The sequence below is a fragment of the Rhinichthys klamathensis genome, unplaced genomic scaffold (assembly GCF_029890125.1).
Source record: "Rhinichthys klamathensis goyatoka isolate OS25496 unplaced genomic scaffold, OSU_Roscu_1.1 h1tg000196l_1, whole genome shotgun sequence".
NCBI lineage: Eukaryota > Metazoa > Chordata > Actinopteri > Cypriniformes > Leuciscidae > Rhinichthys > Rhinichthys klamathensis.
The window spans coordinates 8,680,937-8,707,500 of NW_026606722.1; the positions used below are offsets into that span (position 1 = coordinate 8,680,937).

The 26,564-nt window shown below is 39.5% G+C and overlaps 1 protein-coding gene across 7 annotated transcripts in view; it reads right to left on the bottom strand.

The window, feature by feature from the left end:
* The window catches only part of gphnb (gephyrin b), a 127,789-nt gene that overhangs the window by 42,155 nt on the left and 59,070 nt on the right, over positions 1–26,564 (bottom strand). For all 7 annotated transcript variants that reach the window (XM_056262849.1, XM_056262855.1, XM_056262854.1 and 4 more), the window contains exons 6-8: positions 26,143–26,209; positions 23,595–23,867; positions 20,327–20,461 (exon numbers count right to left, since the gene is read on the bottom strand). In XM_056262849.1, coding sequence (XP_056118824.1) covers positions 20,327–20,461; positions 23,595–23,867; positions 26,143–26,209 — 475 coding nt within the window. The remainder of the gene's footprint in view (positions 1–20,326; positions 20,462–23,594; positions 23,868–26,142; positions 26,210–26,564) is intronic.

Sequence of the window (26,564 nt, forward strand, 5' to 3'; positions counted from 1 at the left end):
GACAGCGCTTGCTGAGGCGGGCTCTGGGACAGGGCTAGCTGAAGCGGGCTCTAGGGCGGCGCTTGCTGGAGCGGGCTCATGGACGGCGCTTGCTGGAGCGGGCTCATGGACGGCGCTTGCTGGAGCGGGCTCATGGACGGCGCTTGCTGGAGCGGGCTCATGGACGGCGCTTGCTGGAGCGGGCTCATGGACGGCGCTTGCTGGAGCGGGCTCATGGGAAGACAGAGACGGAGGACAAGAGGGTCCCTTCCTCCTCCTCTTCCTTCTGGGACGCGGAGCTGATGTCACAGCTGGACTGGAGATCGGCAGGACAAGCGCAGCAGGGTCCATGACTGGAAGTGGGAGGGCTGTCTCAGGCAGGGAAGACTCCGTCGCTGAAGACTCCGAAGCAGACTCCCAGGAAATCCGTCTCCCTCGTTTTCCACGGAGACTTGCGGGTGTGGATGAAACCTCGGGAGTCGTGAGGGAGCCAGCCTGGTCCCCAAGCGTCGCGACGCCTATAACACGACCCTCCGGGATCACTGACAGCTTGGGTGATGGTGACGACAAGGTGGAACCCCGCGACTCCCTCCGTGACAAACAATCCACCATCTCACCAAACGGGCAGCAGACCAGCTTCTCCCGTTCAGCCAGGGGTGGAGGAGCGTTGAGACCCGCAATGAGGTAGCGGTTGAGGAGGATATCAGGTAGGAAAAGCCTCCTCTCGTTTGCAACCTGGGCGTACTCCCTCAGGGACCGGTCTCCCTGGGGAGGAATTGGCAGCTTGCCATTACTTGCATCAGAAATAGTCCTCCGCCACCATTGTGCAAGGTCATCCGGGTTATGCTCAACAAAAGAGGACATACTGTCTGCTGGGTTCCTTGTTGGTCGGTTCATTCTGTTATGAGGATGAGGAAGGATGAACCCAATAGCAGACAGTAGTCAAGGCAACACGATTTATTAAACAAATAACCAGGAAAACAAAGCCCACGAGGGGGCAAAACAAGATAGGACAATGAAGACTAACTAGACTGAGACAGATAACTATAAGAAAACAAATAACCTTTACAGGCAATAGCGCAACAGGACTACAACTCTTGACAAGATACTCACAGACTCTGACAAAGGTTTGACAAGGATTAACACTCAGGTAACAATCACAATGAACCGACAAAAGACAGCAGATACAAGAGGATTAAATAGGGAACACTAATGACGAGGACAGGTGAAACTGACTAGACAATAATCACAAGACGAGGATAACAAGGGGGCGGGGTAACGAGACGAGACAACACAAGCACATGGTCCAAATAACAGACCATGCGCTTGTACATAAAACATGATTCTGTCATGATCCTGCCTCACGACTAGGAAAATCAAGAATACTAAGGCAGAATCATGACAGCGTCCACAAATAGAAAACGCAATTGCAAATACAATTTGCAATTCCTTTTGAATAATGTCTGGAATATCATTCCATAGACCACCCGAAACTCTCTCTCTGACATTAGCAGCCCTTACTGATAATGAAAATAAACTTGTAAAATGTCAACTGTCTGTTTAAACTGCTACGCAGAAAGATCGTAAGAATTAAAGGGCTGATCGAGAGGCGGAAGATGCCGCTGCTCAATCCTTATTGGTGCAACCCACCCTTAAAGTGCCTTAATGTAGTAAAACAGTGATATAAAAAATCTAACTTTTTTAATGTATACTATATTCAGACAAACAGATGAGCCCAGAATATGAACACAACTCGTTTTCTTTATTATGGTTTTCAATGGAAAACCGAGAAACCTTGTGTTGCATTTATATTCTGTGTTTATCTGCATGCATGTACATCAATAAGGTGCATATTGAATTTTGTCTTTTAATATCACTGTCTTACAACATTAGTACTTACTACGAACCTGGTAAAAATAACCAGCGTGCAATGACGAAAAGCCTTGCGTTCCTACAAGGATGTGATGTCACATGAAAACGTCTCGGTTACGTATGTAACCCTAGTTCCCTGATAGGGAACGAGACGCTGAGTCGGGTGTTCCCACAGCGTTTGACGCAGCTCGAAGTTCCCTTGAAAGGGAACTATGAATTGGGTAAATAGTGGGTATGCATTGACGTCCCTTTCCCGCCAGAACACACTCCCTCAGCCGGACTGAGTGGCAGAAGAGCTGGTGAGTGACTGGATTTAATAGAGGAAACTGCGAAAATGCGAGTAAAACAAAAGGTTGGACTCGATATAGTGTTTCCTTACAACTTACCAAAGATCCAGTGATCCATGGATATTGACATGCATTTATGCATACATGCATTGATATTTATATGTGCCTGATTTCGACACCGGGAAAATACATGCTAGTGAAAGCTTCATATAAATACAATATAAGAAGGTCTAATTCCGGGCGATCCCTTATATCAATGTTATATATATCATCAAATCGAGCGTATAGTTTTTTATGAGTGTTTATTTAAAAACATCCAATTACGCAGAATATACGATTGGTAACTATTTAATTGATGAGTTGTCAACACAATATAAAACAATACAATATATAGGGGATGATTTTACCCCAAAATTCAGCATATTGACACAAAATGATAACTGCAAATCCACCTAGTCGTTGTTTTTTATGAATTGCAGCGATCCATTTGCTTCTCTTTTCTGTAGCTTTTCAAGATCTGTAAAAAAATATACCTCAGATTTTTTGCCAAATATATTTATACAGTCAATCTCAAAGCTCTTTCCCATTTTAGATGTGTTTTTCGCAGCATTCACACTGAAAACCGATGCTGCCAGTCTTTTTGCCACTCAGTGTGCGTAACCGCTAGCCTGGGTTTCCCCATACTGCCTTTGCGCAGCGCGATTTTATTCACACTGCTAGGTAGTCTGGATACCATGGACCAAATTTTCGCCTCAGCGAGGGGACCAATCACAGAACGGGGAGGGAACAGCAAGACGATGACGACGTCTATGCGACACACCGAAGCAGTTTGTTTATACCTATGGATCCAACATGGCAGCAGACACGAAGTTACCTTTCGATGCAGCCTTGGATATTGTTCTAAATAGTTTAGAACGCAAATAAATCTCTGACCCATCGTCTTCTTCCTTGTCTAATTTCTTTCGCTCTACATACGTCATCTGGTATAACTGAAACGATTGGCTATGAGCTACGTACAAGCGCATTTGATAGACATTCGTAGCACCCAATAAACGGCTCTGGGCATTCGTAAACCACGCCTCAAATATGAGAAAATGAACATGTGCTTCCCAGACCACGTCTCAATGTCAATGAGACCTGGTTTGATGTTACCCAGGATACGTAACCGCAGTCACTCCAGCTGACGGTGACATCACACGCATACTCCCTGGCAGTGGGCGGGATCACAGACCAAAACATTTTAAAATAGAATAACTGGCTGTTGCATAGTTTTTCAGTGTAACAAGTATGTGAACTGCTAAATCTCTGCAAACATATGGTATTTTTATGCTTTAGTACAGTTAAAACATAACATACAGCACCTATAAAATCCTGCCAGCGCTGACAAGAATTATTCGGTACTTATTGCGTCACCTTTGGCATAAAATCAGCACTGCATCTTACGTTCATGCATGCAAGGTGTCCTTGTGGTCCAGGAACGGAGTAATATATCTTGCAGGCTGCAGCCCACCCGAGTTAAATGTGAAACTCAAGGCACTAGATATAATCTTTAGAACGGTTTTATATCCACACACACACACGCACACACACACACACAGAGAGCACTTTTACCGCAGCATACAGCACACTGCTTCACATATGCAAAATCCTCAGAAAACTGTTTTTCTCAAGGCAATTTAACACTAATAGTGCTTCACCAAACTGATTAACGTGATTTGTAACTATTTTATGTTTTGCTGAATTGGTGGTTAATTGATATGAAATCTCATTTGTATGTTTTCGTATGATCTGCTTACGCCTCAGTGAAGGTTAGGTTTAGACCTTTAGATCTTCAGCTTACTTTTGTACGAATCACACACATTTCATAAAAATCCCATTGTACAAATTCATACAAAATGGCCACCAATACTCTAATAAGCATAAAGCAACATAGCACACAAATGTTGGGCAAACTAAATTCTAAAAGACTGAAATGATACTTTTCAGTACTGATTGAAATATAAGCATATTCGGTAACACTTTATTTCGAAGGTCCACTATAGACGCTCTACTAAAGTAACTTTGCAACTACATCAACTAGCAGTCATTAGAGTATTAGTAGACTGTCTGCTTAAACTTAAAGGGTCATGAAACTTTTCATCATGAGATTTTATGTGTGTTGAACATCATTTTTATCTTCTGGGTTTAAATTCTTCTTTGTGATGTTTTCTTGTACATAGTACATTGATGACTCATCGGTGTCTCATAATTATTCATGAGACCGTGTGACCTTATCCAATGAGATGACGCCTCGCTTAAAGGATTAGTTCACTTTTAAAAAACCTTTTGCTGATAATTTACTCAGCCCCATGTCATCCAAGATGTCCATGTCTTTCTTTCTTCAGTCGAAAAGAAATTAAGGTTTTTGATGAAAACATTCCAGGATTTTTCTCCATATAATGGACTTCAATGGGGTCCAAACGGTTCAAGGTCCAAAAGACAGTTTCAGTGCAGCTTTAAACGATACCAGACGATGAATTAGGGTCTTATCTAGCGAAACGATCGGTCATTTAAAAAATAAATAAAAAAGTTTAAGTTTTATAAGCACAAATGCGCGTTCGTGACGTCACGTAATACGCAATTATGTTGAAAAGGTCTCACAGAACAGAGCAAGGCGAGCATTTGTGCTTATAAAACTTAAACTTTATTATTTATTTTTTAAATGACCGATCATTTCGCTAGATAAGCCCCTTATTCATCGTCTGGTATCATTTAAAGCTGCACTGAAACAGTCATTTGGACCTTGAACCGTTTGGACCCCATTGAAGTCCATTATATGGAGAAAAATCCTGGAATGCTTTCATCAAAAACCTTAATTTCTTTTCGACTGAAGAAAGAAAGACATGGACATCTTGGATGACATGGGGGAGAGTAAATTATCAGCAAAAGTTTTTTTAAAAGTGAACTAATCCTTTAATGATTCATGACAGCAAGCGTTGATTTCCTCTTCAAACAGTGAGATCGCATACAGTAAGTGAGAGGTGTAGTAACGGGTCAAAATGAGAGTTTGTTTTTGCTTTGTAAGAGTTTTTGTGTCGCACAAGTTCTCTTCAATAGATCCCGAGTCTTCGACACAAACGGGATTCATCCACACTGTGATTTATCAGTCTTTACAAAATTACATTTTAGATAGCAGAGTACAAATGCGAATGGCTGTGCATTTATTTGTGAATTCAATTATAGCTGTATGTATTTGCGTAATGTACGGTGAGCTTATAAAAGCATGTGTATATTGTGTTGTGTGTGTGTAATGGTGAACTGCAGCATGCATTTGTGGGAACTAAGCTTTGATGCTTTTAACTCAATGAGAGAGAAATAAAACTGTCGATGCCGTTACTGTGCTGTCATTCTCCTCTCGTCCCCCTCTACTCGCAGCTTTACCATGCTCACTTCTTAGCAGTTTTCAAAACTGTGCTGAGAACTGGGGCTTTCATGAAAATACTAATGGCGCTTTTCCACTGCATGGTACGGTACTGACACTAAAATGTGACGTGAACACACTGCAGATCACTGATTGGTCAGACTGAATCGTCACTACCAGCGTCATTGTATTTGCGAGACATCAAACCCGCTAGATTTAAATAGCCAGTAACAGCCACCGCTGTAGCACCTGTTTTAAAACTACTTGCTTGAAGAAGAACAAAAGAATTTTCCTCTTGTTGGTTGCCGAGGAGCTGACAAACTTTAACGATCAGTCTATAATCCCACCCACTTTGAAGCGGTACTAACTGCAGTGGAAAAGCAAACCGAGCTAAAGCGTAACGTAGACTCACTGTATTCCGGACACTTGACCTTTTCTCGCAAATTCTATAAATAAAAACTTTCAGGTCACGGCATATATATATATATATCCGTGTCATCTTTGCCTCCTCTTCTTTCGATTCCGACCAATCCTATGTTTCCAGAGCCAGTCGTTTCAAAGAAATCAATGTGAGTTTCTAACATACACCAATGACTGTTCAGAAAATTGGGGGGGGGGGGGGGGGGGGGGGAGGTTTTCCGGCAAGAGGGGAGAATACCTCCGTAGAAAACGGCTCTTAAAACATGTTCACCCACCAGAAAATGACAAAAAAAAAACATTCTTATGGTCTTATAAAATAATTATGAGTTACAATTTGCAAATATTTGTACTTTTTTAAGGGATTTTAAATTCTTAAATATAACGTTAACGTTAGAATATAATGCTCACATGAGCAATCGTCGATTAAAAGAGTGTATAGACACTTATACAACAAAGTTATGAAGATTAATATGATTATTTTACCAACTTATAGTTGGTAAAAACGTATGTGTTTTACATTAGAAATGACTCCTTCTTAACTGTCCGAAACACCGTGAGTAGAAATTTTCAGCCGTCCGGAACACCGTGAGTTCTCACGGTAATCCGGACACTGCGTCTCCCGGCAGTTTTTTCAAGATTTCTCCAAAATGATTAGTCCAAAATGTGTCAATCAAACTTTGGAACATGTGGAAGGCATGTGCCAATCAGGTTTATCTTTCTGCGGATTGATATCTTACGGGACGCTTTACTGTGCAAAGTGTCCGGAATACAGTGAGTCTACGTTACTGAGCCGTACCAGCAGTGGAAAAGCGAAGCGAGCCGAACCGTGCCGCGCCGAGCCGAACTGTACTGAGCCGTACCAGCAGTGGAAAAGCGCCATTAGCTACTGTCCACCACTGGTTAAAACTCTGTAATCCAAATAGATGGAAAATGTACATGCAATTAAAATAGATCAATCTTAAATGTAGGGTTAAATATTTTTTTTAGTGCACATGAGGGTGAGTAAATAATAACAGAATTTTAATTGTGATAAAATGACCGGGTCAGTTGCGAGACTCAGATTTGTCAACTCTGAAGGGAGCGAGCGTGGGTAACAGGACACAGACAATCTGCTTAAGACTGCTAATGCACAGCAAAACGCTTTCTGCCATGCTGTATTTAATAATGCTTTAGTAGGTCCTTCTGTACTGCAGCTTACAATCCGCAACTACAAGCTTCATGAGCATGTGGACACTACGATGCACTGGAGCAACTTTACAGCATTCATGTCCGTTCATAATACACAATGCTTCAGATATCAGTGCATATTTTAAATCGTCAGTTTCTCTTCAAAGATCTTAAAAAACCAGCAAAGACTAAAGAGCCTCTCCTTTAAGAATTGGGCTAAAAAAAACGCATTTGCCCGCCTGTCATTATCAGCTGATTGAGTTACAGTCTATAATCTCAATATCATCAAACTAGCACTGTGGTAAAACTGTGGCAATGTTTTGTAATATGAATTTATTCTTTAATAATATATATTAATTTATTCTTTAATAAATTATTTTACATTATGGTTAGGATTTATATATATATATATATATATATATATAAATCCTAATCATAATATAAAATGATTTATTAAAGAAAAAAATCAAATTCATCTGAAAATCTACAATACATTTTAGCCAACACACTGCAGGCATTTGCTAGTCTCAAAGCATCTAAAAAACATCAAGTTATTATCTTACTGAAGATTTTTGCCAGACAACATTTTAATAGCAGCTTCAGGGAGTTATCAATCAAACATACTCATAATTCTGCCAAACATCTGAAAGAACACATGATCAGATCTTCTTATGTACATCGCATACCGTGGGATGAATATCACAAAAGTATGAATGAACAAAATATATGAATATTTACACACAACTGGACAATATTGCATGGGACAAATTGCCAAGAGCAAATATTCATGACTAATTATTAAGCAAAATTTAAAATCACTATATATCATATCGGCAAAAAACATAACGCAAGAAGATAGATAGATAAACTGATGAATGCAGACCTCTAGCAACAAGTTTTCTTATGTGTCATTCAAATTTTCTATCAAATATAGGCTAGTCAAATACACACATACACACAAAAACAGGCAGAAAACCACTCACACATTACCAGCACCTTGACTTAAACACTATTTGACTGATTATTAAACTATCGAATGGATTATAATACTAAACACACGTGTCTTCTGACCAAAACACATCAAATGCCAGAGGAAGAGTGAAGACTTACCATCATCTACATGAAGACAGATCTCTCTCACACACACACACACACACTGACACAGAGAGGAAGTGTACACACACATATGGATGGAGAGAGGAGGAGGAGGAGGAGGGGGAGAGAGAGAGAGAGCAAGAGAGAGAGAGCAAGAGAGAGAGCAAGAGAGAGGAGCAGGCAAAAATTACAACCTGAAGAAGTAGAAAAAAATGAAGAATGACACACGCACACACACACACACACACACACACACACACACACACACACACACACACACACACACACACACACTCACACACACACACACACACACACACACACACACACACACACACACACACACACACACACACACACACACACACACACACAAGGTCTACTACATGCAAATGCACAATAACTGAAACTTTATGGAATTCATCAGGACTTGAAGAGAACCAACCACAGTTTATCTTGTGTTTGAGTGTCATTAATCTGAAATAGATTATAGTAATAGACAATATACTAGTAAAGTACAACATCTGCACAGAAAACACAGAAGAAATTAATGCAAATCAAAACTTTGAATATCTTTTGGAACATAACCTGTCAAATCCTTAGAAGTGCCCATAATATCAACCCGGTGATAACAAATATGACTGGAGGAGCTTGTAATTTTCACAAGTGCTTTTGTGCATTATGCATCACAATGCATGGATGTGATTATTAAAATAAATTAAAATAGATGCAAATAGTTAATAATATATCGTGATTTTTTTTTTGAGTGCAGAAATCTTACCCGTTTCTTACATGTTTAATTTATGTATGACTGAGATAAGTGCATCACATTAAGTTTATTAGTTTATGTTAAAACCGTGTAATCCAGGAGCCATTATACGTGGGGGGGACATGTCCCCCCCACATTTCAAAATCGAAGTTTTGTCCCCCCCACTATTTCCCAATGTAAGATTTTGTTTTGCATTGCCTGCCTATCTCTGCCGATTTCGGAGTCTCCAAATGAATCCATTCGGCAACTTTTAAATTCATAATTCAATTTTTTAAAAACGGCCGAACTCTTCAGCTGCTAATCTCGTTGTCAGTCGACCATGATCGCGCACCGCTCGCGCACGCGCATCTAGGTGACACGGATAAATGTACGCAGCAATATATAATGAGTGTTCCTGGGAGATCCTAGTTGCGCGGGATGTGGAAGCGTGCACAAGTTCCAGAAATGTACATAAAGTGCCCTGGCCTTGAATGACAAGGTAAGGAAAATAAGACTAAATCTAAATTAAATAACCAAGACTAGGTTGGCCATGTGATTTTTCTCAGGAGATGTTTCGAGCATTTTACTTCAGACACCGGATTATCAGCAAACTGCCAAGAGAAATGGAAGCTCTAGCGTTAAGTTCTGCCAGGAAGACTCAATTGCTGCGTCACTTATTACCTTCTCATCTATCCAATCGTGTCTAAGACTTGTGGTATAAAAGACCAGTACTTACACATGTCTGAGTTCGCAGATGCTGACGCTTTCATGCAGCTCTCGTTCAGTCGCCAGCCAACATGTTTCAGGACACGCATATTGTTCTATTATTGAGTTCCGACGATGGATATGTCCCGCCGTATCTCCTGCTACACGTCGAGGTTCCCGCGTTCAGTGCCGCATCTCCCCGTATGCACAGTGGTCTTCGGAGAGTTTTTGATGATCAGCCAAGGCCTCTCATGAGAAGTTCTGCTCTCTAGGCCTAAAACACCCTGGGTAACCAATCAGTTTCCATTTCACGTCATCAAACGCCTCAACAGCGTCAGCTCAGTCAGGATAATCCGGCAGGAAGAGAACTATGTCATTCTCAACAACTTGTCCAGCAAAAGAACCTCGCTGTCTGCACGGGTGCATTATCCCGCAGATCACCGATCCACCGACATGAATCAACAACTCTGCAAATCACGAGAGGCGATCTTCTCTCGCTGGTTCAAGTTCAAGCTCCACTTCCAAGGCTTTCAAGTCGGTTTTTCAAGTTTGGTAGGCGCTTCCACCAGCCACTGTTAATATGTCCCCTCTATCATGATTAAACTTCATCCAGGTAAGTATTTCTCCGTTGCTTCCTACACCAGCGGCAGAGTTCAAATTGGTGTCCACGGTGACGTGGCGTTCGTGTTCATAATTACTAACGTTACTGATCTGCAGACTGCAATGGGGCCGGTTAGCTCGCCTTAAAGGGGAAATGTTCATAGCAAGTGTAAGCAAGTTTCGCGTCACCGCCACTGTACAGTGATCTAATAATATCAGCGTTGTCAAAACACCCGCAATGTTGGAAACTGCACAATGTAGTATTTTTACAATGGAGATGAACGTTCCTGTAAACTGTGCAATTGTTGAGAAAAAAAAAAAATATATATATATATAATATATATATCAGCGTTGTCGATACCACGCTCTCGTGGGCAGTTTGCAAATACCCACTAACAACTGAGTAACTGATTAAATAAAAAAAAAAAAAAAAAATTAAAAAAACCTGACCTAAAGAGGGCAAGTTGTTCATTTGGCTGTCATGCATTCTGTAGTGGATATCTCTACAATGGCAGTTAATTACATACTTACATAAGTGTTGTAATTTCACAAACAACTATTTTCAACATATTTAGGCTACTTTAAAATCATATTATAAGTCCCTTAATGAAAATTAATCTACAATATTGGAAATGTGTACAATTGCTGTAATATTTAACCTTCCTGCTGTCTACTTAATCCACTGATATGTGTGATAGAAATATTTTATGTGATTGCATTTTCCTGTACATTAATGTGGAAATACCCGACTAAGGATGCTCCTGTCAAAGGCCACATATCCTTAGCAAAAACTGCTAACTCAGTAGAATTAACAGTCATATTAGTTGTATCAAGTCAAACCAATCAACAGAACTAATCTGTGAAGGAGATTCGAGTGGCATCGTCTTTGCTCAACTGTTTGATTTACATGCTCATGTATCTTTCTATTCAAGAGTCTCAACTGTTGTTGTGGCCAGCGATCTCCCAGCCATGAATGGGGCTATGTCTGCAAGAGCAACTTGGGAGCCATGTCAGGCATATGCTGCGCATCTGAGAAAAGGATTCTACGCTCAAAAAAAAAAAAAAAAAAAAAAACAGATCAAGTATCATTTAGGTAATGATAGTAGCTTCTTGACAGGACGCCGTCACCTTACTTCAGGTAAGTACCGTATTATGAAGTCAGATTTAGCCGATATAAAAAAAAAAAAAAAAAAAAAAAAAAACCCATACTAGACAAAGGGTGCATGTCCAATCTCAGATTCGGATATCTAGGTCAGTAAAGGCTAGATGAATCTTCTAAGCTCACTCAAGGTTCGTCCGCTCTTCACAAAATCATCCTATAGCGGTCGTTAGGGTCCTTAGGGATTTGACGTGGTCGCAAAATATGTTATATCGTTGTGCTACAAAGCATGGTTGTCATCAAGGCAGATCTTATTGTTAGGCGATCATGCCATTCCTGAGACGTTAATTTGGCTATCAATCGTCTTCAATTTCATAATTAAGGTTGCGCTTATTCCTTCCAATGCAAAGCCATAGCTACGCGCTTTCACTCTTCGTTACAGGCTTTCAGACGGCTTTTGGCCTTCAGCAACCCGGATCCATCACCCTGCCCTCCTCTACAGAGTTTGTTAAATTAGTAATGTTTGCTTTTCTTTCAGATTCCTGTTTCACATCCTGATCACGGCCGATTGTTCCTTCCTCGTCTACAATTACGAATCGTAATTTAATATTTCTTCCATCCATAGTTTGCTCGCAGGCATTCAAATTCACGCAAGTATTTTAATACTAATTATCCAAGTCTGTTTACCGTTCCTTCTCTTTGTTTGCTACTTAAGGCATAGCCAAGACCTGTAGTAAACCTCCGATAAACGCCTGCCAATCACTTTGTATCACAAAGATAAAAATGCGTATAATTGTGCCCTTTTCGCAGGATATGTGTTCAAGTTCATATAGCACATTTAAACAGCCGCTTAGACAGACCAAAGTGCTTTACAGAACACACAAATAAAAGTAAAACAGCAAAATATGTGGTGGGTCTCCGGTGTGTATGTGGGGTTTGGCTCGGAATGCCCACAGATAATTTTGAATAGCATGTCGGAATAGTCATTTCGAAAGTGATTAAGCATATCGTTTTGTCTATCCCTTTGGATGTGGCAGGGCTGCTACTCCCGGCACAGGGGTCGGAGTTTCAACAGCTCGTTTTGCAGCTCCGATTACCTCTCACCAACAATTTAAAACTTTTCGCTTTGTTCAACCGGGATCATTCAAGATGGAGAGACTCAAGTGTCAACATATAGACAACATTCCGGATGGTCGTTGATGAATTACGTAGCTCAGCGTAGCTATCTCTAGTCACTAATTAGCTTATTCTGTCTCGATTTTCTTTAAACCATGTCCCGTGGGCAGGATTCATGCAATTTAGGTTGTGATGCACTAACCCAGGAGGAATTTCGTTAGCTCCTCTCAGCGCTGTTGTAGTCTTTAAAAAGCAATTCTTAAATGAATTTCTCCCATTGCTTGAACTTTGAGTGTTGTAACCTTGAAGATGTTGGTCATGCTTATACGGTAACATTTCACACTAAGTAAGTTAGAAAAGCAAAATCCATCCAACCCCCTTTTTATTACTTCCCGTCCGCAATGGTCTCTTTTCTATTGGTATTCAGATTGTAGCTGTCTGTTACAGCGTCATGGCTCATGCATCCAGCTCGCATTTACAAATTCACTCCAGGAGCTAAATACTCCGATTTCCCCATGGTCTTTTCTAATTTGCGTTTCTCACCTAATTTTTTTTACTCTCTTTCTTAAGAACTCTAAGAATGACTCTCAAGGCTCTGTTTCACTTATCAATTTATTAATTAGTTATAAATTCTGTCCCTTCTCATCTGATTAATTTCTTTAAATTCCCCTCCATTTATCCTAACTAACGGAGCACTTCTCTAAGCCTAGTTCAGGACTCATCAGTTTCTGTCCTCAAAAGCTGCAGCTTATCCCCCTCTCAGTTCACTGGACATTCCTTCAGGATTGGAGCCGCTACTACAGCAGCCGAGCGTGGCATCTCTCCAGCTGCTATTAAAATCCTGGGCAGGTGGTCCTCCTCGGCATTTGAATCCTACATAAGACCAGATTCAAAATCTATTCTCGAAGCTCAGCAAGCTCTCCAGTCATGATCTAGGTAAATTCCTATTTATCTACTGGTGGTGGTGTTTTTGCCAAAGTGGCTGGCACTTTTTATGATAGCATGGTTTAGCTACTAAACCAAGATGGCCTGCGGGCTAAGTGTCTGCTTTAACGGCGTTTCACACTATTGTTCTAGACGGCCCGCGGCCATGTGTCCCATCTAGATGGCTTGTGGCCCACGTGTTCTTCCAAAAGATTGGCCTGTGGCCCATGTGTCCTATCAAAGATGGCCTGTGGCCATGTGTCCTATCAAAAGATGGCCTGTGGCCCATGTGTCCTATCAAAAGATGGCCTTTGGCCCATGTGTCCTATCAAAAGATGGCCTGTGGCCCATGTGTCCTATCAAAAGATGGCCTGTGGCCCATGTGTCCTATCAAAAGATGGCCTGTGGCCCATGCGTCTTATCAAAAGATGGCCTGTGGCCCATGTGTTCTATCAAAAGATGGCCTGTGGCCCATGTGTCCTATCAAAAGATAGCCCGTGGCCACGTGACTCTTCAAAGATGGCTATATAAAATATATATAAAAAAAAAAAAAAAACCCACACTAATTCTAATTTCTTTTCTATTTTAGGATCTCCAGGATTCACGACCGGTGGGTTTACTTCCTCTACCGTTCTTTGGGGGTGGGCTCCGTCCCGGTGGATTATTATTCCACCTACTTTTGGGGGTCGGCTGCGCCCCTGCCTTCGTCTTCAGGCAGGAAATGCAGAGTCCGGACCCTCGGATTGCGAGCTATGGACGGGGCCTACGCCAAAGAACTTTATTGCTTGCTGGGCTATCAATAAATGTATTTATTGTTACAGTATTTATTCTCCCGAGTCTTTCTGGTAGAAATGGAAGCTCTAGCGTTAAGTTCTGCCAGGAAGACTCAATTGCTGCGTCACTTATTACCTTCTCATCTATCCAATCGTGTCTAAGACTTGTGGTATAAAAGACCAGTACTTACACATGTCTGAGTTCGCAGATGCTGACGCTTTCATGCACCTCCATCCTCCCCACCACCACCAGGATGGTCCCTTCCCCTCCATCCTCCATCCTCCCCACCACCACCAGGATGGCCCCTTCCTATACCTCACGGGGGGTCGGCTGCGCCCCTGCCTTCGTCTTCAGGCAGGAAATGCAGAGTCCGGACCCTCGGATTGCGAGCTATGGACGGGGCCTACGCCAAAGAACTTTATTGCTTGCTGGGCTATCAATAAATGTATTTATTGTTACAGTATTTATTCTCCCGAGTCTTTCTGGTAGAACTGCTAGCTGGCTACTCAAAATAAACTAGCAATCTATTCAGGCAGCATATTTGTGTTTGATCTGTGTGAATTACAGAAATATAAGACTTGCTAGACCTACTTTTAGCTACCAAGGAACCTTTCCACAAGGATAGATTGATTTTATTTTTCAATCTATCCTTGGGGGGTAAGCTAGGTGGTTAATGGAAATTAAATCAACCATTTATTTGAATTTTTAATTTTTAGTTAATCAGTACATGACTGATTAACAGTAATGTAAATGCTAAATGTCCTAATACCTGTTGATACTACAACAATGCAAAGTATATGCTCTTAACCTTGCAGTTTTTCCACATATCATGTAAGACTCATTTTCTCAATTTCTTTGAACAAAACTCTCCAGAAAGTGCCATTTAATGGTTTATTTTTCAAAATAATTTACTGTCTCCCCCCCAGGTTCAAAATTGCTCCTACGCCCCTGGGTGGAAATGTTATATGCACTTCAAATATGTAAATCATAAACTAAGGCCTAAAGATTTTTTTTGAGGGAATCTCTTTCAAAGCAACTAGTATCTTATAAGAGTGCAGAAACTAGAAAACTATTTCTGCTCACAAGATCAGGGGCCGTATTCACAAAGAATTTTATCTTACCACTAGGAGTACTCCTAAATCGCACTAAAATATTTTAGCTAGGAGTTTTCTCTTAAAAGTTATTCACAACGCCTTTCAGACCTACTCTTAGTAAGGAAAAATGACAACTCCTAAACTAAGAGTGAGTCTTCGTTGCTATGGATGACGTCATTTCTCATGCACGAGCCTCCTCGCAACGATCACGGTGATTGGTTGTTAGATGACAGGGCCATCATGCGGAACATAACACAGACGCAACAAATCATGGATTTAGGACATCTAAATATGTCTGTGTCCTACACAAAATAATAATAGTAATGTCATCGAAATGTTTGTGCAGGCCCCAGTGAAGTGTAATTCTAACAAGGCAGAGAGAGAGAGAAGTCGTGAATTAAATTAAATTAAATCCAGGTAGCCTAATACCCCAATGAAAACCGCCACTTGCCTAATAATGAAAAAACGACACTTGCATTAACACTTGCTTGGTTAATTGACATCCTATTAGCCTAAATAGACTACTTAAAGCAAGGAAATGTTACTCCTATTGAAGTAATGTAATGGTGTGTTCACACCGAACGCGAATAAAGCGTCAAATACGCGTCTATCCCTTGAACATTCGCTCGAGTTCAAATTTTTCAACTTGCGCGGAAGACATTCGCGGCAAACGCGTCGCCCAATTCGCGTCATTTGCAACGCCCGGCGCGAATGATGCGCCTATTCGCGTCTTTGCATGTACTTTGTATGTAATCTACTCGCGCAAATAATTAAATTCGCGTTCGGTGTGAACACACCACAATAGTTGAATGACGGTGGATTATGAACTCGCCAAAACGGAAAAGAAAGCCCAACTGGACGCAGGATCAGTTACTGCTGCTGGCCCAAAAACATAATAAAAGTGAAATTCGGCACTGGGATATCAAGCAAAACTAAGCGTGAGAATGGGAGAGGATTTGTTTGCAGATCAATGCAGCATTCCCGCTTGTGTCGCGGACCCCGGACGACTGCGAGAGGCGGTGGTATGCGCTACAATCCTTTGTGAATAGGTCTTAGTGAGTTAGGAGTCCTCTCGACTTCTTTTAAGCTGTCCCAGACTTAGGTGCTACTTTTAGGGCTAAAATGCTTCGTGAATTACTCTTAGTGAAAAAAATTAGGAGTCCTAAAGTTAGGAGTGACACGCCCATTATTTTTAGGAGTTGCTCCTAAATTTGCCAGTTAGGAGCTACTTTTAGCCTTAAAATTCTTTGTGAATACGGCCCCAGATCCCAACAAATCAGGCATAATCTAAAACAGCACACACACACACACACACACACACACAGCTTTGTTTTTGTGATATATGAGGACATTCCATAGGCGTAATGACTTTTATACTGGACAAACTGTATATTCTATCCCCCTACACTGCCCCTATCCCTAAACCTACCCATCACAGGAGACATGCTGCATTTTTACATTTAAAAAAAAACATTGTTTTTTATGTTTTTTAAGCTATTTGAAATATGAGGACTCATGCAATGTCCTCATATATCACGTGTAAGTTGTAATACCAGTGTAATATGCATGTCATTATACACATTTGTGTCCTCATATATCACAAAAACAAACACACACGCACACACACACACACACACACACACACACACACACTCACGCCAAGCAATGTGGATTTATCTTTCATCTGCAGCTGTCAGTGAATTCTCACATTAAGGTTTTGACATCTCAAACTTTGGAAACACAAACTGTAGACAGTTTAACACCGAGCAAACCAGGATAAATGGAGCATTTTAGGCTATTGCACGGCTGAAAATAATACTTGAATCTGATTTTTTTTATTAAATTGCACTAAAGTAAAGCATTACATCAGCAGCACATAGTGTGGTAATGCTTTAAAAACTGTGTAATCGTTGCACAGCTTAAAGTTTAATTAAACTACCGTTCAAAAGGTTTTTTATCAACATTTTTTTTTTGAAAGCTCACCAAGGCTGCATTTATTTGACCAAAAATACAGTAAAAACAGCAATATTGTGAAATATCATTAAAATTCTAAATAGCTGATTTCTATGTGAATGTATTTTAAAATGTAATTTATTCCTGTGATCAAAGCTGTACTTTCAGCATCATTACTCCAGTCTTCAGTGTCACATGATCCTTCAGAAATCATTCTAATATGATGATTTGTTATTTATTTATTAATTATTAATGTTGGAAAGCGTTGCATCAAGCCAAATTTACTTGTATAGCACTTTTCACAATACACATTGTTTCAAAGCAGCTTTGCAGAAAACATTCTCTGATGTAATGCCTTTACTGTTATTTTTACTGTCAATTTAATGCATCCTTGCTGAAATAAAAGGAAAGAGGGTTTAAATCAATATATTCTTAACGATGAGCAACAATCATCCAGCATAATTACTTGTGGATTGTAATTAGATGCAGAATTGCATTTGCAGATAGTCACAGGAACTGGTATATGTGTTAGTGGCTCACTGTTATGTAACTGTGTTATATAACGTGTGTGGAGAACTGCCACAGTCATATCATCATCTGTGTGTGTGTGTGTGTGTGTGTGTGAGAGAGCACAGAAGACAGGAAGTGACATCGAGAGACAGAGAGAGAGTCTCTCAGTATGCTTGTGATCAGGACGGCTATAAATCACTTAAATGATGGTGATTTATATATAATAACAATTGAATGTGTTGTGTTGTAAGCCTGAGGAAGGTTGAATGAATGATTTGGGTGTGTGAGGCACTATATTTGTAATTAGCTAATAACATTTTTGTCTGTTTGTGACAGAAAGCTATCGAATGGCTTGGCACAGAAGTCATATGGACAGCATTTGTAATTTGTAGTTTTTGGAGCTCAACCGTCTGGGTTTACTATCTTTACTATGTGCATTCACTTTATAGAAAAGAGCAGCGTGAACATCATCATACAGGTTTGCAATGACATGAGGGAATTTTGCATCTCTGTCCAAACTGATAAATGTACACAAACTCTCTCGCTCACATGAGCATAGCACAGTCTCCATAGCAACGCCCGCTGCCATGACAACCATCCATATCCACACAGCAGGGCGAGAAATGATTGTGACATATGAGCCGACGAACGAGTGTTCATCGCCCGGCTCGGGTGAGAGTCTTGAGCCAGATGGGTCGGGGACAGTTAGTCATATTTCTGAAGCTCAAACAGTAGAGCACGGCGCTAGCAACACCAAGATCACGGGTTCGATTCTTAGGGAATGCATGAATTGAACAAACAAATTTACAGCTCAAATGCAATGTAAGGCACTTTGGATAAAAGCATCTCCCAAATGCATGAATGCAACTGTGATAAATAAGTCAAAATGTGCACGTTTATAAACAGATGTCATGTAATTTACGGCTATTTATCACAAGCACACTTTTAAGCATTGATTCTCAGCAAACTTGTGACTTAAAATAAGACAAAACAAGCATTAAAATAAGTCAAAACAACTAAAAACAAGATTTTTATTTAATTATTTTAGTTTGCCCCCCTCAACAACTGTTTTTTCCCCCCCTTTGGAAGAACCAGGGTTCTTTATAAAACTGTATATATGAGGAAGGATAATTTCACAAGTGTGATTTCTAGACCTGGAAGAGTCATGTGAATTGATAAAATCGATTACACTTTATTTTAAGTGGTCTTTGTTACACTGTAATTATACACCCTTGGTTGTTATTATTATAGTAGCCTAACTACATGTAACATATGTAGCAATGACACTGTAAAATAATGTGTTACTGTAAAATCTTATCATGGGAATTTCTAAAATGAATGCCAAGCTGTAAAATATTTCATCAGGTAGAAAAGAAATATTTAAAAAATATATCTTAATCCTTAATAATAAAGACTTTTGAATACTGTTGTGGACGGTAAAAAAGTGTGTTGTAAAATTGTATGGATGACAGTATGGATTTCGAAGTGTGTTTGATGTTTTTAGGGCTTATATCACAGCTTTAAAGGAATACTTCACCAAAAAGGACAACAAAGCAACATAAAAGTAGTACATTCAAAAAGATTTTCCATTAATAATAACTTCACTTCCGGTCTTAAAGTATTGTAAGACTTGGGGAAAAAAAGCATACAAGTCATATGAGCTACTTTCATGATACTTGATAGATCTGGTTCACATTCATTTTCAAAGTTTGGAAAAGACCAGTTTAGACATTTTGCATTCTGCAACCTCATAGAGTAGGCTATATAATATTACAGAATAACAAACGTGAAAAGGTAATTGCGGCTTTTTCACATGCAATTGCAAGTTTATATCTTACAATTTAGTCTTTGCTAAAGCGTTATAAGCCATGAACCAAGCCAACCAGCTATCATAATCATAATCATAACATTACAAACTGCAAAATTGGCAAAAAAGACAAAGGTACTTAACGGCTTTAGAGAGGGAAACAACTACAATAACACGAAGCATTGCGAACAGAATGACCAAATTAAAAACCATAAAGAAATATAAAACTACTTATTTAAAAGTGCTAATTATACACATAAAACAATATATTTTAAGTCTATTGCCAAACAAACATATATATATATACAAATATTTAAGTATTTTGAGAGCGTAAGGAGAATGACTAATTTGCAGTGCTTAATGGGAGTGGGCGGAGCTAAAGAGCTCGCATTTTGCTTGTGGCAACTCTGATTGGTGGAATTTACTGCACTGCATCATGGGTAATGTAGTTTTTACTCCGGGAACCTGACTGTTGCACTCTATTGTGAGATATAAACTCGCAATTGCGAGACAAAAGTCTGAATTCAGAGATAACAATTACCTTTATTATTTTTTATTCCTTGGCAGAAACAAGCTTCCGTATAATTTTTCGATATCCGAAATATGAAACAGAAACCTGTGAAATACACACACAGATGGGACTCTGACAGCTCGGAGCATGTGAGGAGTTTTGGGGTGAGGTGAGCGTGGAGTTGGGCAGCAGGGTGAGCGAGGTGGGGAGGCAGACAGGAAGCGAACAGTGCGGGGACAGGAAACAGGAAGTGATGCGCTCTCACCTTGGGTGTGGGACAGGAAGCTGTGGAGAGGCGAGAGGTAGCCTGGGCTCGCGGCGACTCGGACGGCGTGGTGCTCAAAGATGCCGTGTCACGGGGAAGGACCTGGACGCCCCGTGAGATGATGGAGTCAGGAATCTAAGACACGAAGAAGGATGTTTATTATAACCAGAGACCTCTAAACATTCGTTCACTTACTCTTTGTGCATTATGCAAATGTAAAAAGTCAAAAAGTTTGCATTTGAAAGTATTTATTTCTTTTAAACGTGGTGAAACAGATCCCGGGACAAGTTTTTGTCAGGTTTCTAATCACATAGTATGTTAGTGCATTCCATACACTGGAAAAAAACGTGCCCAAACGTTCATGGATGACAGTATTTTCAGTGGATTTTGAAGCATGTTTGATGTTTTTAGGCCTTATATCACCCAAAACCTACTGCTACATGAAAGAAGAGGAGATTGTGACAGTTTCCCATCAACTTTTTTAGTTTTAAGAAGAAAATTGTGTGGAATGTGAAGCTGAATCTGACAATCGAGTTTTTAAATGTATGAACCTAAAAGTAATAATGAATGTTGAGGTAATGCATTAAAGCTAGACGTTAACGTTTACACACAGTAAAAATGTTTTTTGGAAGTTGTACATAAAAAAAGATATTTAGAGTACATTTTGCAAGAAAAAACTTAATTAACTAAATAATTTCATGCCGTTTCTTTGTAATCATTTGTGAAATTTTGTAGTCTCTCTAAAATCGGTTTCAAAGTAAATCCAACATAATTTTTTTCAGTGCATGTAACTAAATAGAAAAAGGTCAAGGAATCCTTCAGAAAAAGACGTGCACTTAAGCGTATTAAATGTGCACTTGTAATGTAAACACACTTTAAGTACTTTAAAAAAAGCACTTTGCAATAATGCCAAATTAAAAGTTTTACTTTAAAGTACATTTTAAATCATTAACATACTGAAGCACATGTAAAGTGCTAGATTATAATTTAAACTGCAGTGTGCTATTCAATATTACATTTAAATGAATATATATTTATATGTACTAAATTACAAATGTGTAATTACAAATATACTTAAATGCATGACATACATGATTTAATAGAAATGGAATAAAATGTGTCAGTGTGATTTAACCACATTTCAATAGAATAGAAGTAATTAGACAACAGAAGTAATTATGAAATGACAATGGAATTAATTATGAAATGACGTATTGAAGTCCTACTTAAGTGGGTCGAAAAAGCATTTTGCATTTGAATTATAATACATTTTCATTTAATTGCAAATAACATGGAATTAAGTGTCAAAAAACATTACATTCGGATTACATTGAAGAATGTTGGTAACCAGACAGTTGATGGTAGCCATTGACTTCCATAGTATTTTTTTTCCCCCTACTATGGAAGTCAATGGGTGCCCTAAACTGTTTGTTTACCGACATTCTTCAAAATATCTTCTTTTGTGTTCAACAGAAGAGAGAAACTCATACAGGTTTGGAACAACTTGAGGGTAAGTAAATGATGACAGAATCTTAATTTGTGGTTAAACTATCCCATTAAGTATGTTATTTCTGTAATAAGTACTTTTTTTTCTCAAAAGTATGCTAAAGTGTACTTGTCACAAGAATAGTGTATGCAAATTGGGACGCAGATTGAAGCATGATTGGCTGAGTTATCTGTCCGTCAGGCTATGAAGGACATGACAAACGAGGTGCACAACAATCAAACAAATGATATGAAGATGATGTCCGACATTCACTCACACCTGAGGACGCTGCAGCACACATGAAGATGACACAGTTTCATGATGGGAATGAAGACAAATGGAAAACCTGCAAATGTCCAGCAGAGTCAAGTGAGAAATAGCCAAGTTCATTTATATAGCACATTTTATACACTATGGTAATTCAAAGTGCTTTACACAGAAAGGAATTAAAATAATCACAAAATAAAAGCAAGGAAAATTAAAACAGTTATACAAGGAATTAAAAGAGATATAAAGATGATACAGTTATAAAAGGAACTAAAAGATGATACATAGATAAACTTCTCATCTGGCAAAACACTGGTGTATCTTATTTTTCACAACTCGCAGTTTTACTCTGAGATTTTCCCATGGTGATCTCACTGTGTCTGTGGTGTTCTTTCGGCGCGCCTAAGAAATCGATTGTACATCTCCAATAGACCTGATTTTTCCCTAAAATCGGACAGGAGGAGCTCTAGGACTGACTCACGGGGTAACCTCGTGATCACTTACCCATAAGTCCGCACCCCACAGAGCCTCGAGTTTAATTACACATCAAACTCACTACTCCACCACAGACCCAGGTCATCAGCATGGTTTCATCTCTCAATTTCCCCAATTAAGTAATTTATGTTTGTCTCTATATTTGCATAGCATAACTATTTTATGTAAAACTAGGGATGCACCGATACAAACATTTTGGCCGATATCGATAACCGATAATTCTTTATGTTTGAAAGCCGATAACCGATATATTGGCCGATAAATCTAAATCCAACGTTTTTATAATTTTGAGAGCCTGATTACAAAATTGCGTCTGAAGTGTCTCAGCTGAAGGAAATAATCCATTATTTATCGGCTTTAATATATCAATCAAATTTTCTTATCGGGCCGATAATGATATAACATTAAAATTGATCATATACCGGCCGATACTGATATGGTAGCCGATATATCGTGCATCCCTATGTAAAACTACATTATAGTGTTATCATAAGTACAGACTTCTGTACTGAAATTTAAAAAATGTGACGCTTTGAGCGGAATCATAAACACCTCTGATTGGCCATTGTGTTCACAAGCTCATCGGATATGTCTGTGATTGGCTACAATGATCAACGCACGGGAGCGTTTGAGAGCACACCGAAGTGTTTGAAAGTAGGAGCGTTTGAGAGCACAAGCAGGACCGATCCGCTGATAGACGCTTGCTTTCAAATGTTCGCGTGTGTATCGGTGTAAGCGCTCCCTGAAGAGCGTCATTGATGTATATTTACAACATGTTTTTGAAGCGCTGATCATTGTAGCCAATCACAGACATTTGATGAGCGCGCAAACACAACGGCCAATCAGAGGCGTTCACGATTCTGCTTTACAGTGCTCAAAGCGTCACATTTTGCGCCCAAAGTCGGTACTTTTGACAACACTATATATATCGATCAAATTTTCTTATCTTGTAGATAATGATAACGTGGCCGATATATCGTGCATCCCTATGTAAAACATCATATATGCACACAGGATTACCTTGGCAGCAATGGAGGCAGCAGTGATGTGTGAGGAGGAGCTGTCCTCAGTGGAGGCCACACCGCTGTCCTTCTTCTCCTCCTCCTCTTCCTCACACTGAACACCCTTGTCCTCGGTCTGCCGGTGCGGGCTGCTGCCGGGCAGTGGGGACAGAGGCGGGGGGGGCGAGGGCAGGTCCTCCAGCTCATTCGGCACCTCCTTCACTTTGACCACGGCCTCTCGTAGCAGGTCGATGGCGTGCGGGAGAGCGGGAAGGATAAACTGGAAGCATTCCTGCACGACACAAACGCAAAGAAAGATAAAATAAAGAGCTTTGTGCATTTCCGTGCTAGGGCCCAATCAAACACTCGCCAGGCTGTTTGCACGCAAGTGTTTTTTGCTAGTTTCAGCCTGACGCAGTTATCATTTTCACGTCCATTTGCCCCCATTTGTGCGCCCATGGACTGCTGGTCTGAAAACGAGGTGTGTGTTCAGGAGCATTGTTGGTGCATTGCTATTTTGAGGAACTGAAAAAGACTGAGCCATTGACCAACTGAAACCTGGTCTAACGTCTAAAGCGGAATCTTTTTTTTGTTATTAAAAGAGCGCATTTGTAATATGCGCCTATAGGCGGGAGCACAGCGCTCGTACACTTTGTCCCGTAGATGGTCTGCTTGCTCTTTAACCTCGCGCACGAGCAGATCCGTTTCTTCGCTAGAGAAGCGTTCAGTTTTTCCTCTTGCAAATTCCCCCATGTAAATAGCGAATCCGCCATGGCGCGAACGCAACTGGCTTTTAAAGGGAATGGGAGGTGAGACTCTGATTGGTTTATTTCACGTTACACCCAAAACACACCCATTACTTATTGAGAGAAGAGGGACAACTCTTTTAGACCATGCGCCAGGTGCGCCGACCACTTTTCCTGTCGTTAAACTAGCAAAAGTGGATTCGGACACACCCTAAGTGCACTTGCGCCCTGTGCTTTAGTCTATGAGCTTAGATCATTCAAATATGGCCCCTAGACATCAATTTAATCCAGATACATGTGAAAACACATCTTTTTCTCAATGTTTTGGCCTTTCATCCAGAATGATATGAAAGGGTGAAAACTTTTGAAGCTTTTTGAAGAAGCTCTCCAAAGTGAATGAATCTGAAAATGCTGTTTTCGCATTGTAGTGTGAAAACTGTGAAAACGGAGTGTGGCGAGCAGGACGAGTTATGTGTTATGTGTTATGTGATGCTGGAACAGCACCTAAGAATATTAATTATGTTAAATTACACAAATATAATTTATGTATTTAAATGTCACTTTATTAACCAATGTCTTTGCAGCTGACCTTCGATGATCCAATCCAACTATACTAATAAGCAAAAATGACTTTAAATGAACATCACATTTGTGTTTCATTTAGTTTTTATTGCTGAAGTTAGAGTGTTGCACTTTCTTCTCCTGCGTCCTATTCTTCTGCGATCCAGAATGGCAGAACAGCTGAAAGGTTTGTTTGAGCTGCGCTATGGAAGAGAGATAATGACAAAATGTATTTGAAGCAAAAAATCATGTTGAATGGCACTAATTTCATTGCATTAACAGTACTTGAATTTTAGTGCTGTAAATCAGTTTTGGAGAATGAATGACTCTCTCTACCCGTTGCTTTGGTCTTCGTCATCACCCGCTTGCACCACCTGCTGGTGAGTCAACTAACAGCGGATGGAGATTATGCATCGGTACTCTACTGCTATTCCTGCAGTTCCCGGATGTGCAATGTTGAATATTCTGCCGCATTTGAACCACTGAATTTATGGAAGCAAATTTGTAAAGTGAAATGGACAGAAAATTGCCTGTTGAATATTAAAGGTTGTATATTTAAACAGACTGAATATTTTGGAAGTGATGTCTGGAAGGTGAATATGGATTATTGAATTTTTAATAATAATAATAAAAATGTGTGTGATATGTTATGAATTGAAATATTCACATTCACTTTTTTGTTTCAAACACATATGTCATTAATTAACTTCCATACTGTGCCCTCTACTGTACAGTTAAAATACAAACAAGCAAGCCCAGTCCAGTTGAGGCAAAAGTAACGTTACACTTTACTTTCCATAAAAAGTAACTAAGTAACTCAAATAGTTAGGGAGTAACGCAATAGTTTTAAAACACTGAGAATCACTAACAAAAAAGTACCAAAAATAACCATGTTTTTGGGCATTAACCATGGAAGTACATTTTTGTATGGGATAAACCTTCTTCTTTTATTATATTATAGGTGATTTACAGCAAACTTTATTTTTTATTTTATTCATCTCTGTGATTTCTCATGAATTGGACAAGCAATGAAAAAGATATAACCCTTAAACTATTCTGTAATGATTCTGGAGCTCTATAATTATTCATGTTTATCTCTATTTCCAGCACCCATTAATGTAGGTCTATATTTTATTGAGACCACGAGCGGTTTTGACTTTGCTAGTGGATTACACACTTCTCATTACGAACTAGACCAGTATTGAGACATATGACTATATTATTAACCACACTCTTAGTGAAAGAAAATTTTTTTCTTACCTGTGAACCTTTTTTACTGCCCGGCAAATTTATGATGAGAGTTTTCCCTCGGATACCACACACGGGTCTGTGCACACAATTCAAGACAATTCAGAAGAAACCCATTATTCATTCTCATATATACACACTATTTTTGCTCAAAGAAATTAATATTTTATTCAGCAAGGATGCATTGAATTGATTACAAGTAACAGTAAAGACATTTATAATGTTACAAAAGATTCTATTTCAAGTAAATCCTGTTCTTTTTTAACTGGATTCATTAAAAAAATCCTGAAAATAATGTATCATAGTTTCCACAAAAATATGAATCAGCTGTTTTCAATATTGATAATAATCAGAAATGTTTCTTGAGCAGAAAATGATCATATTAGAATGATTTCTGAAGGATCATGTGACACTGAAGACTGGAGTAATGATGC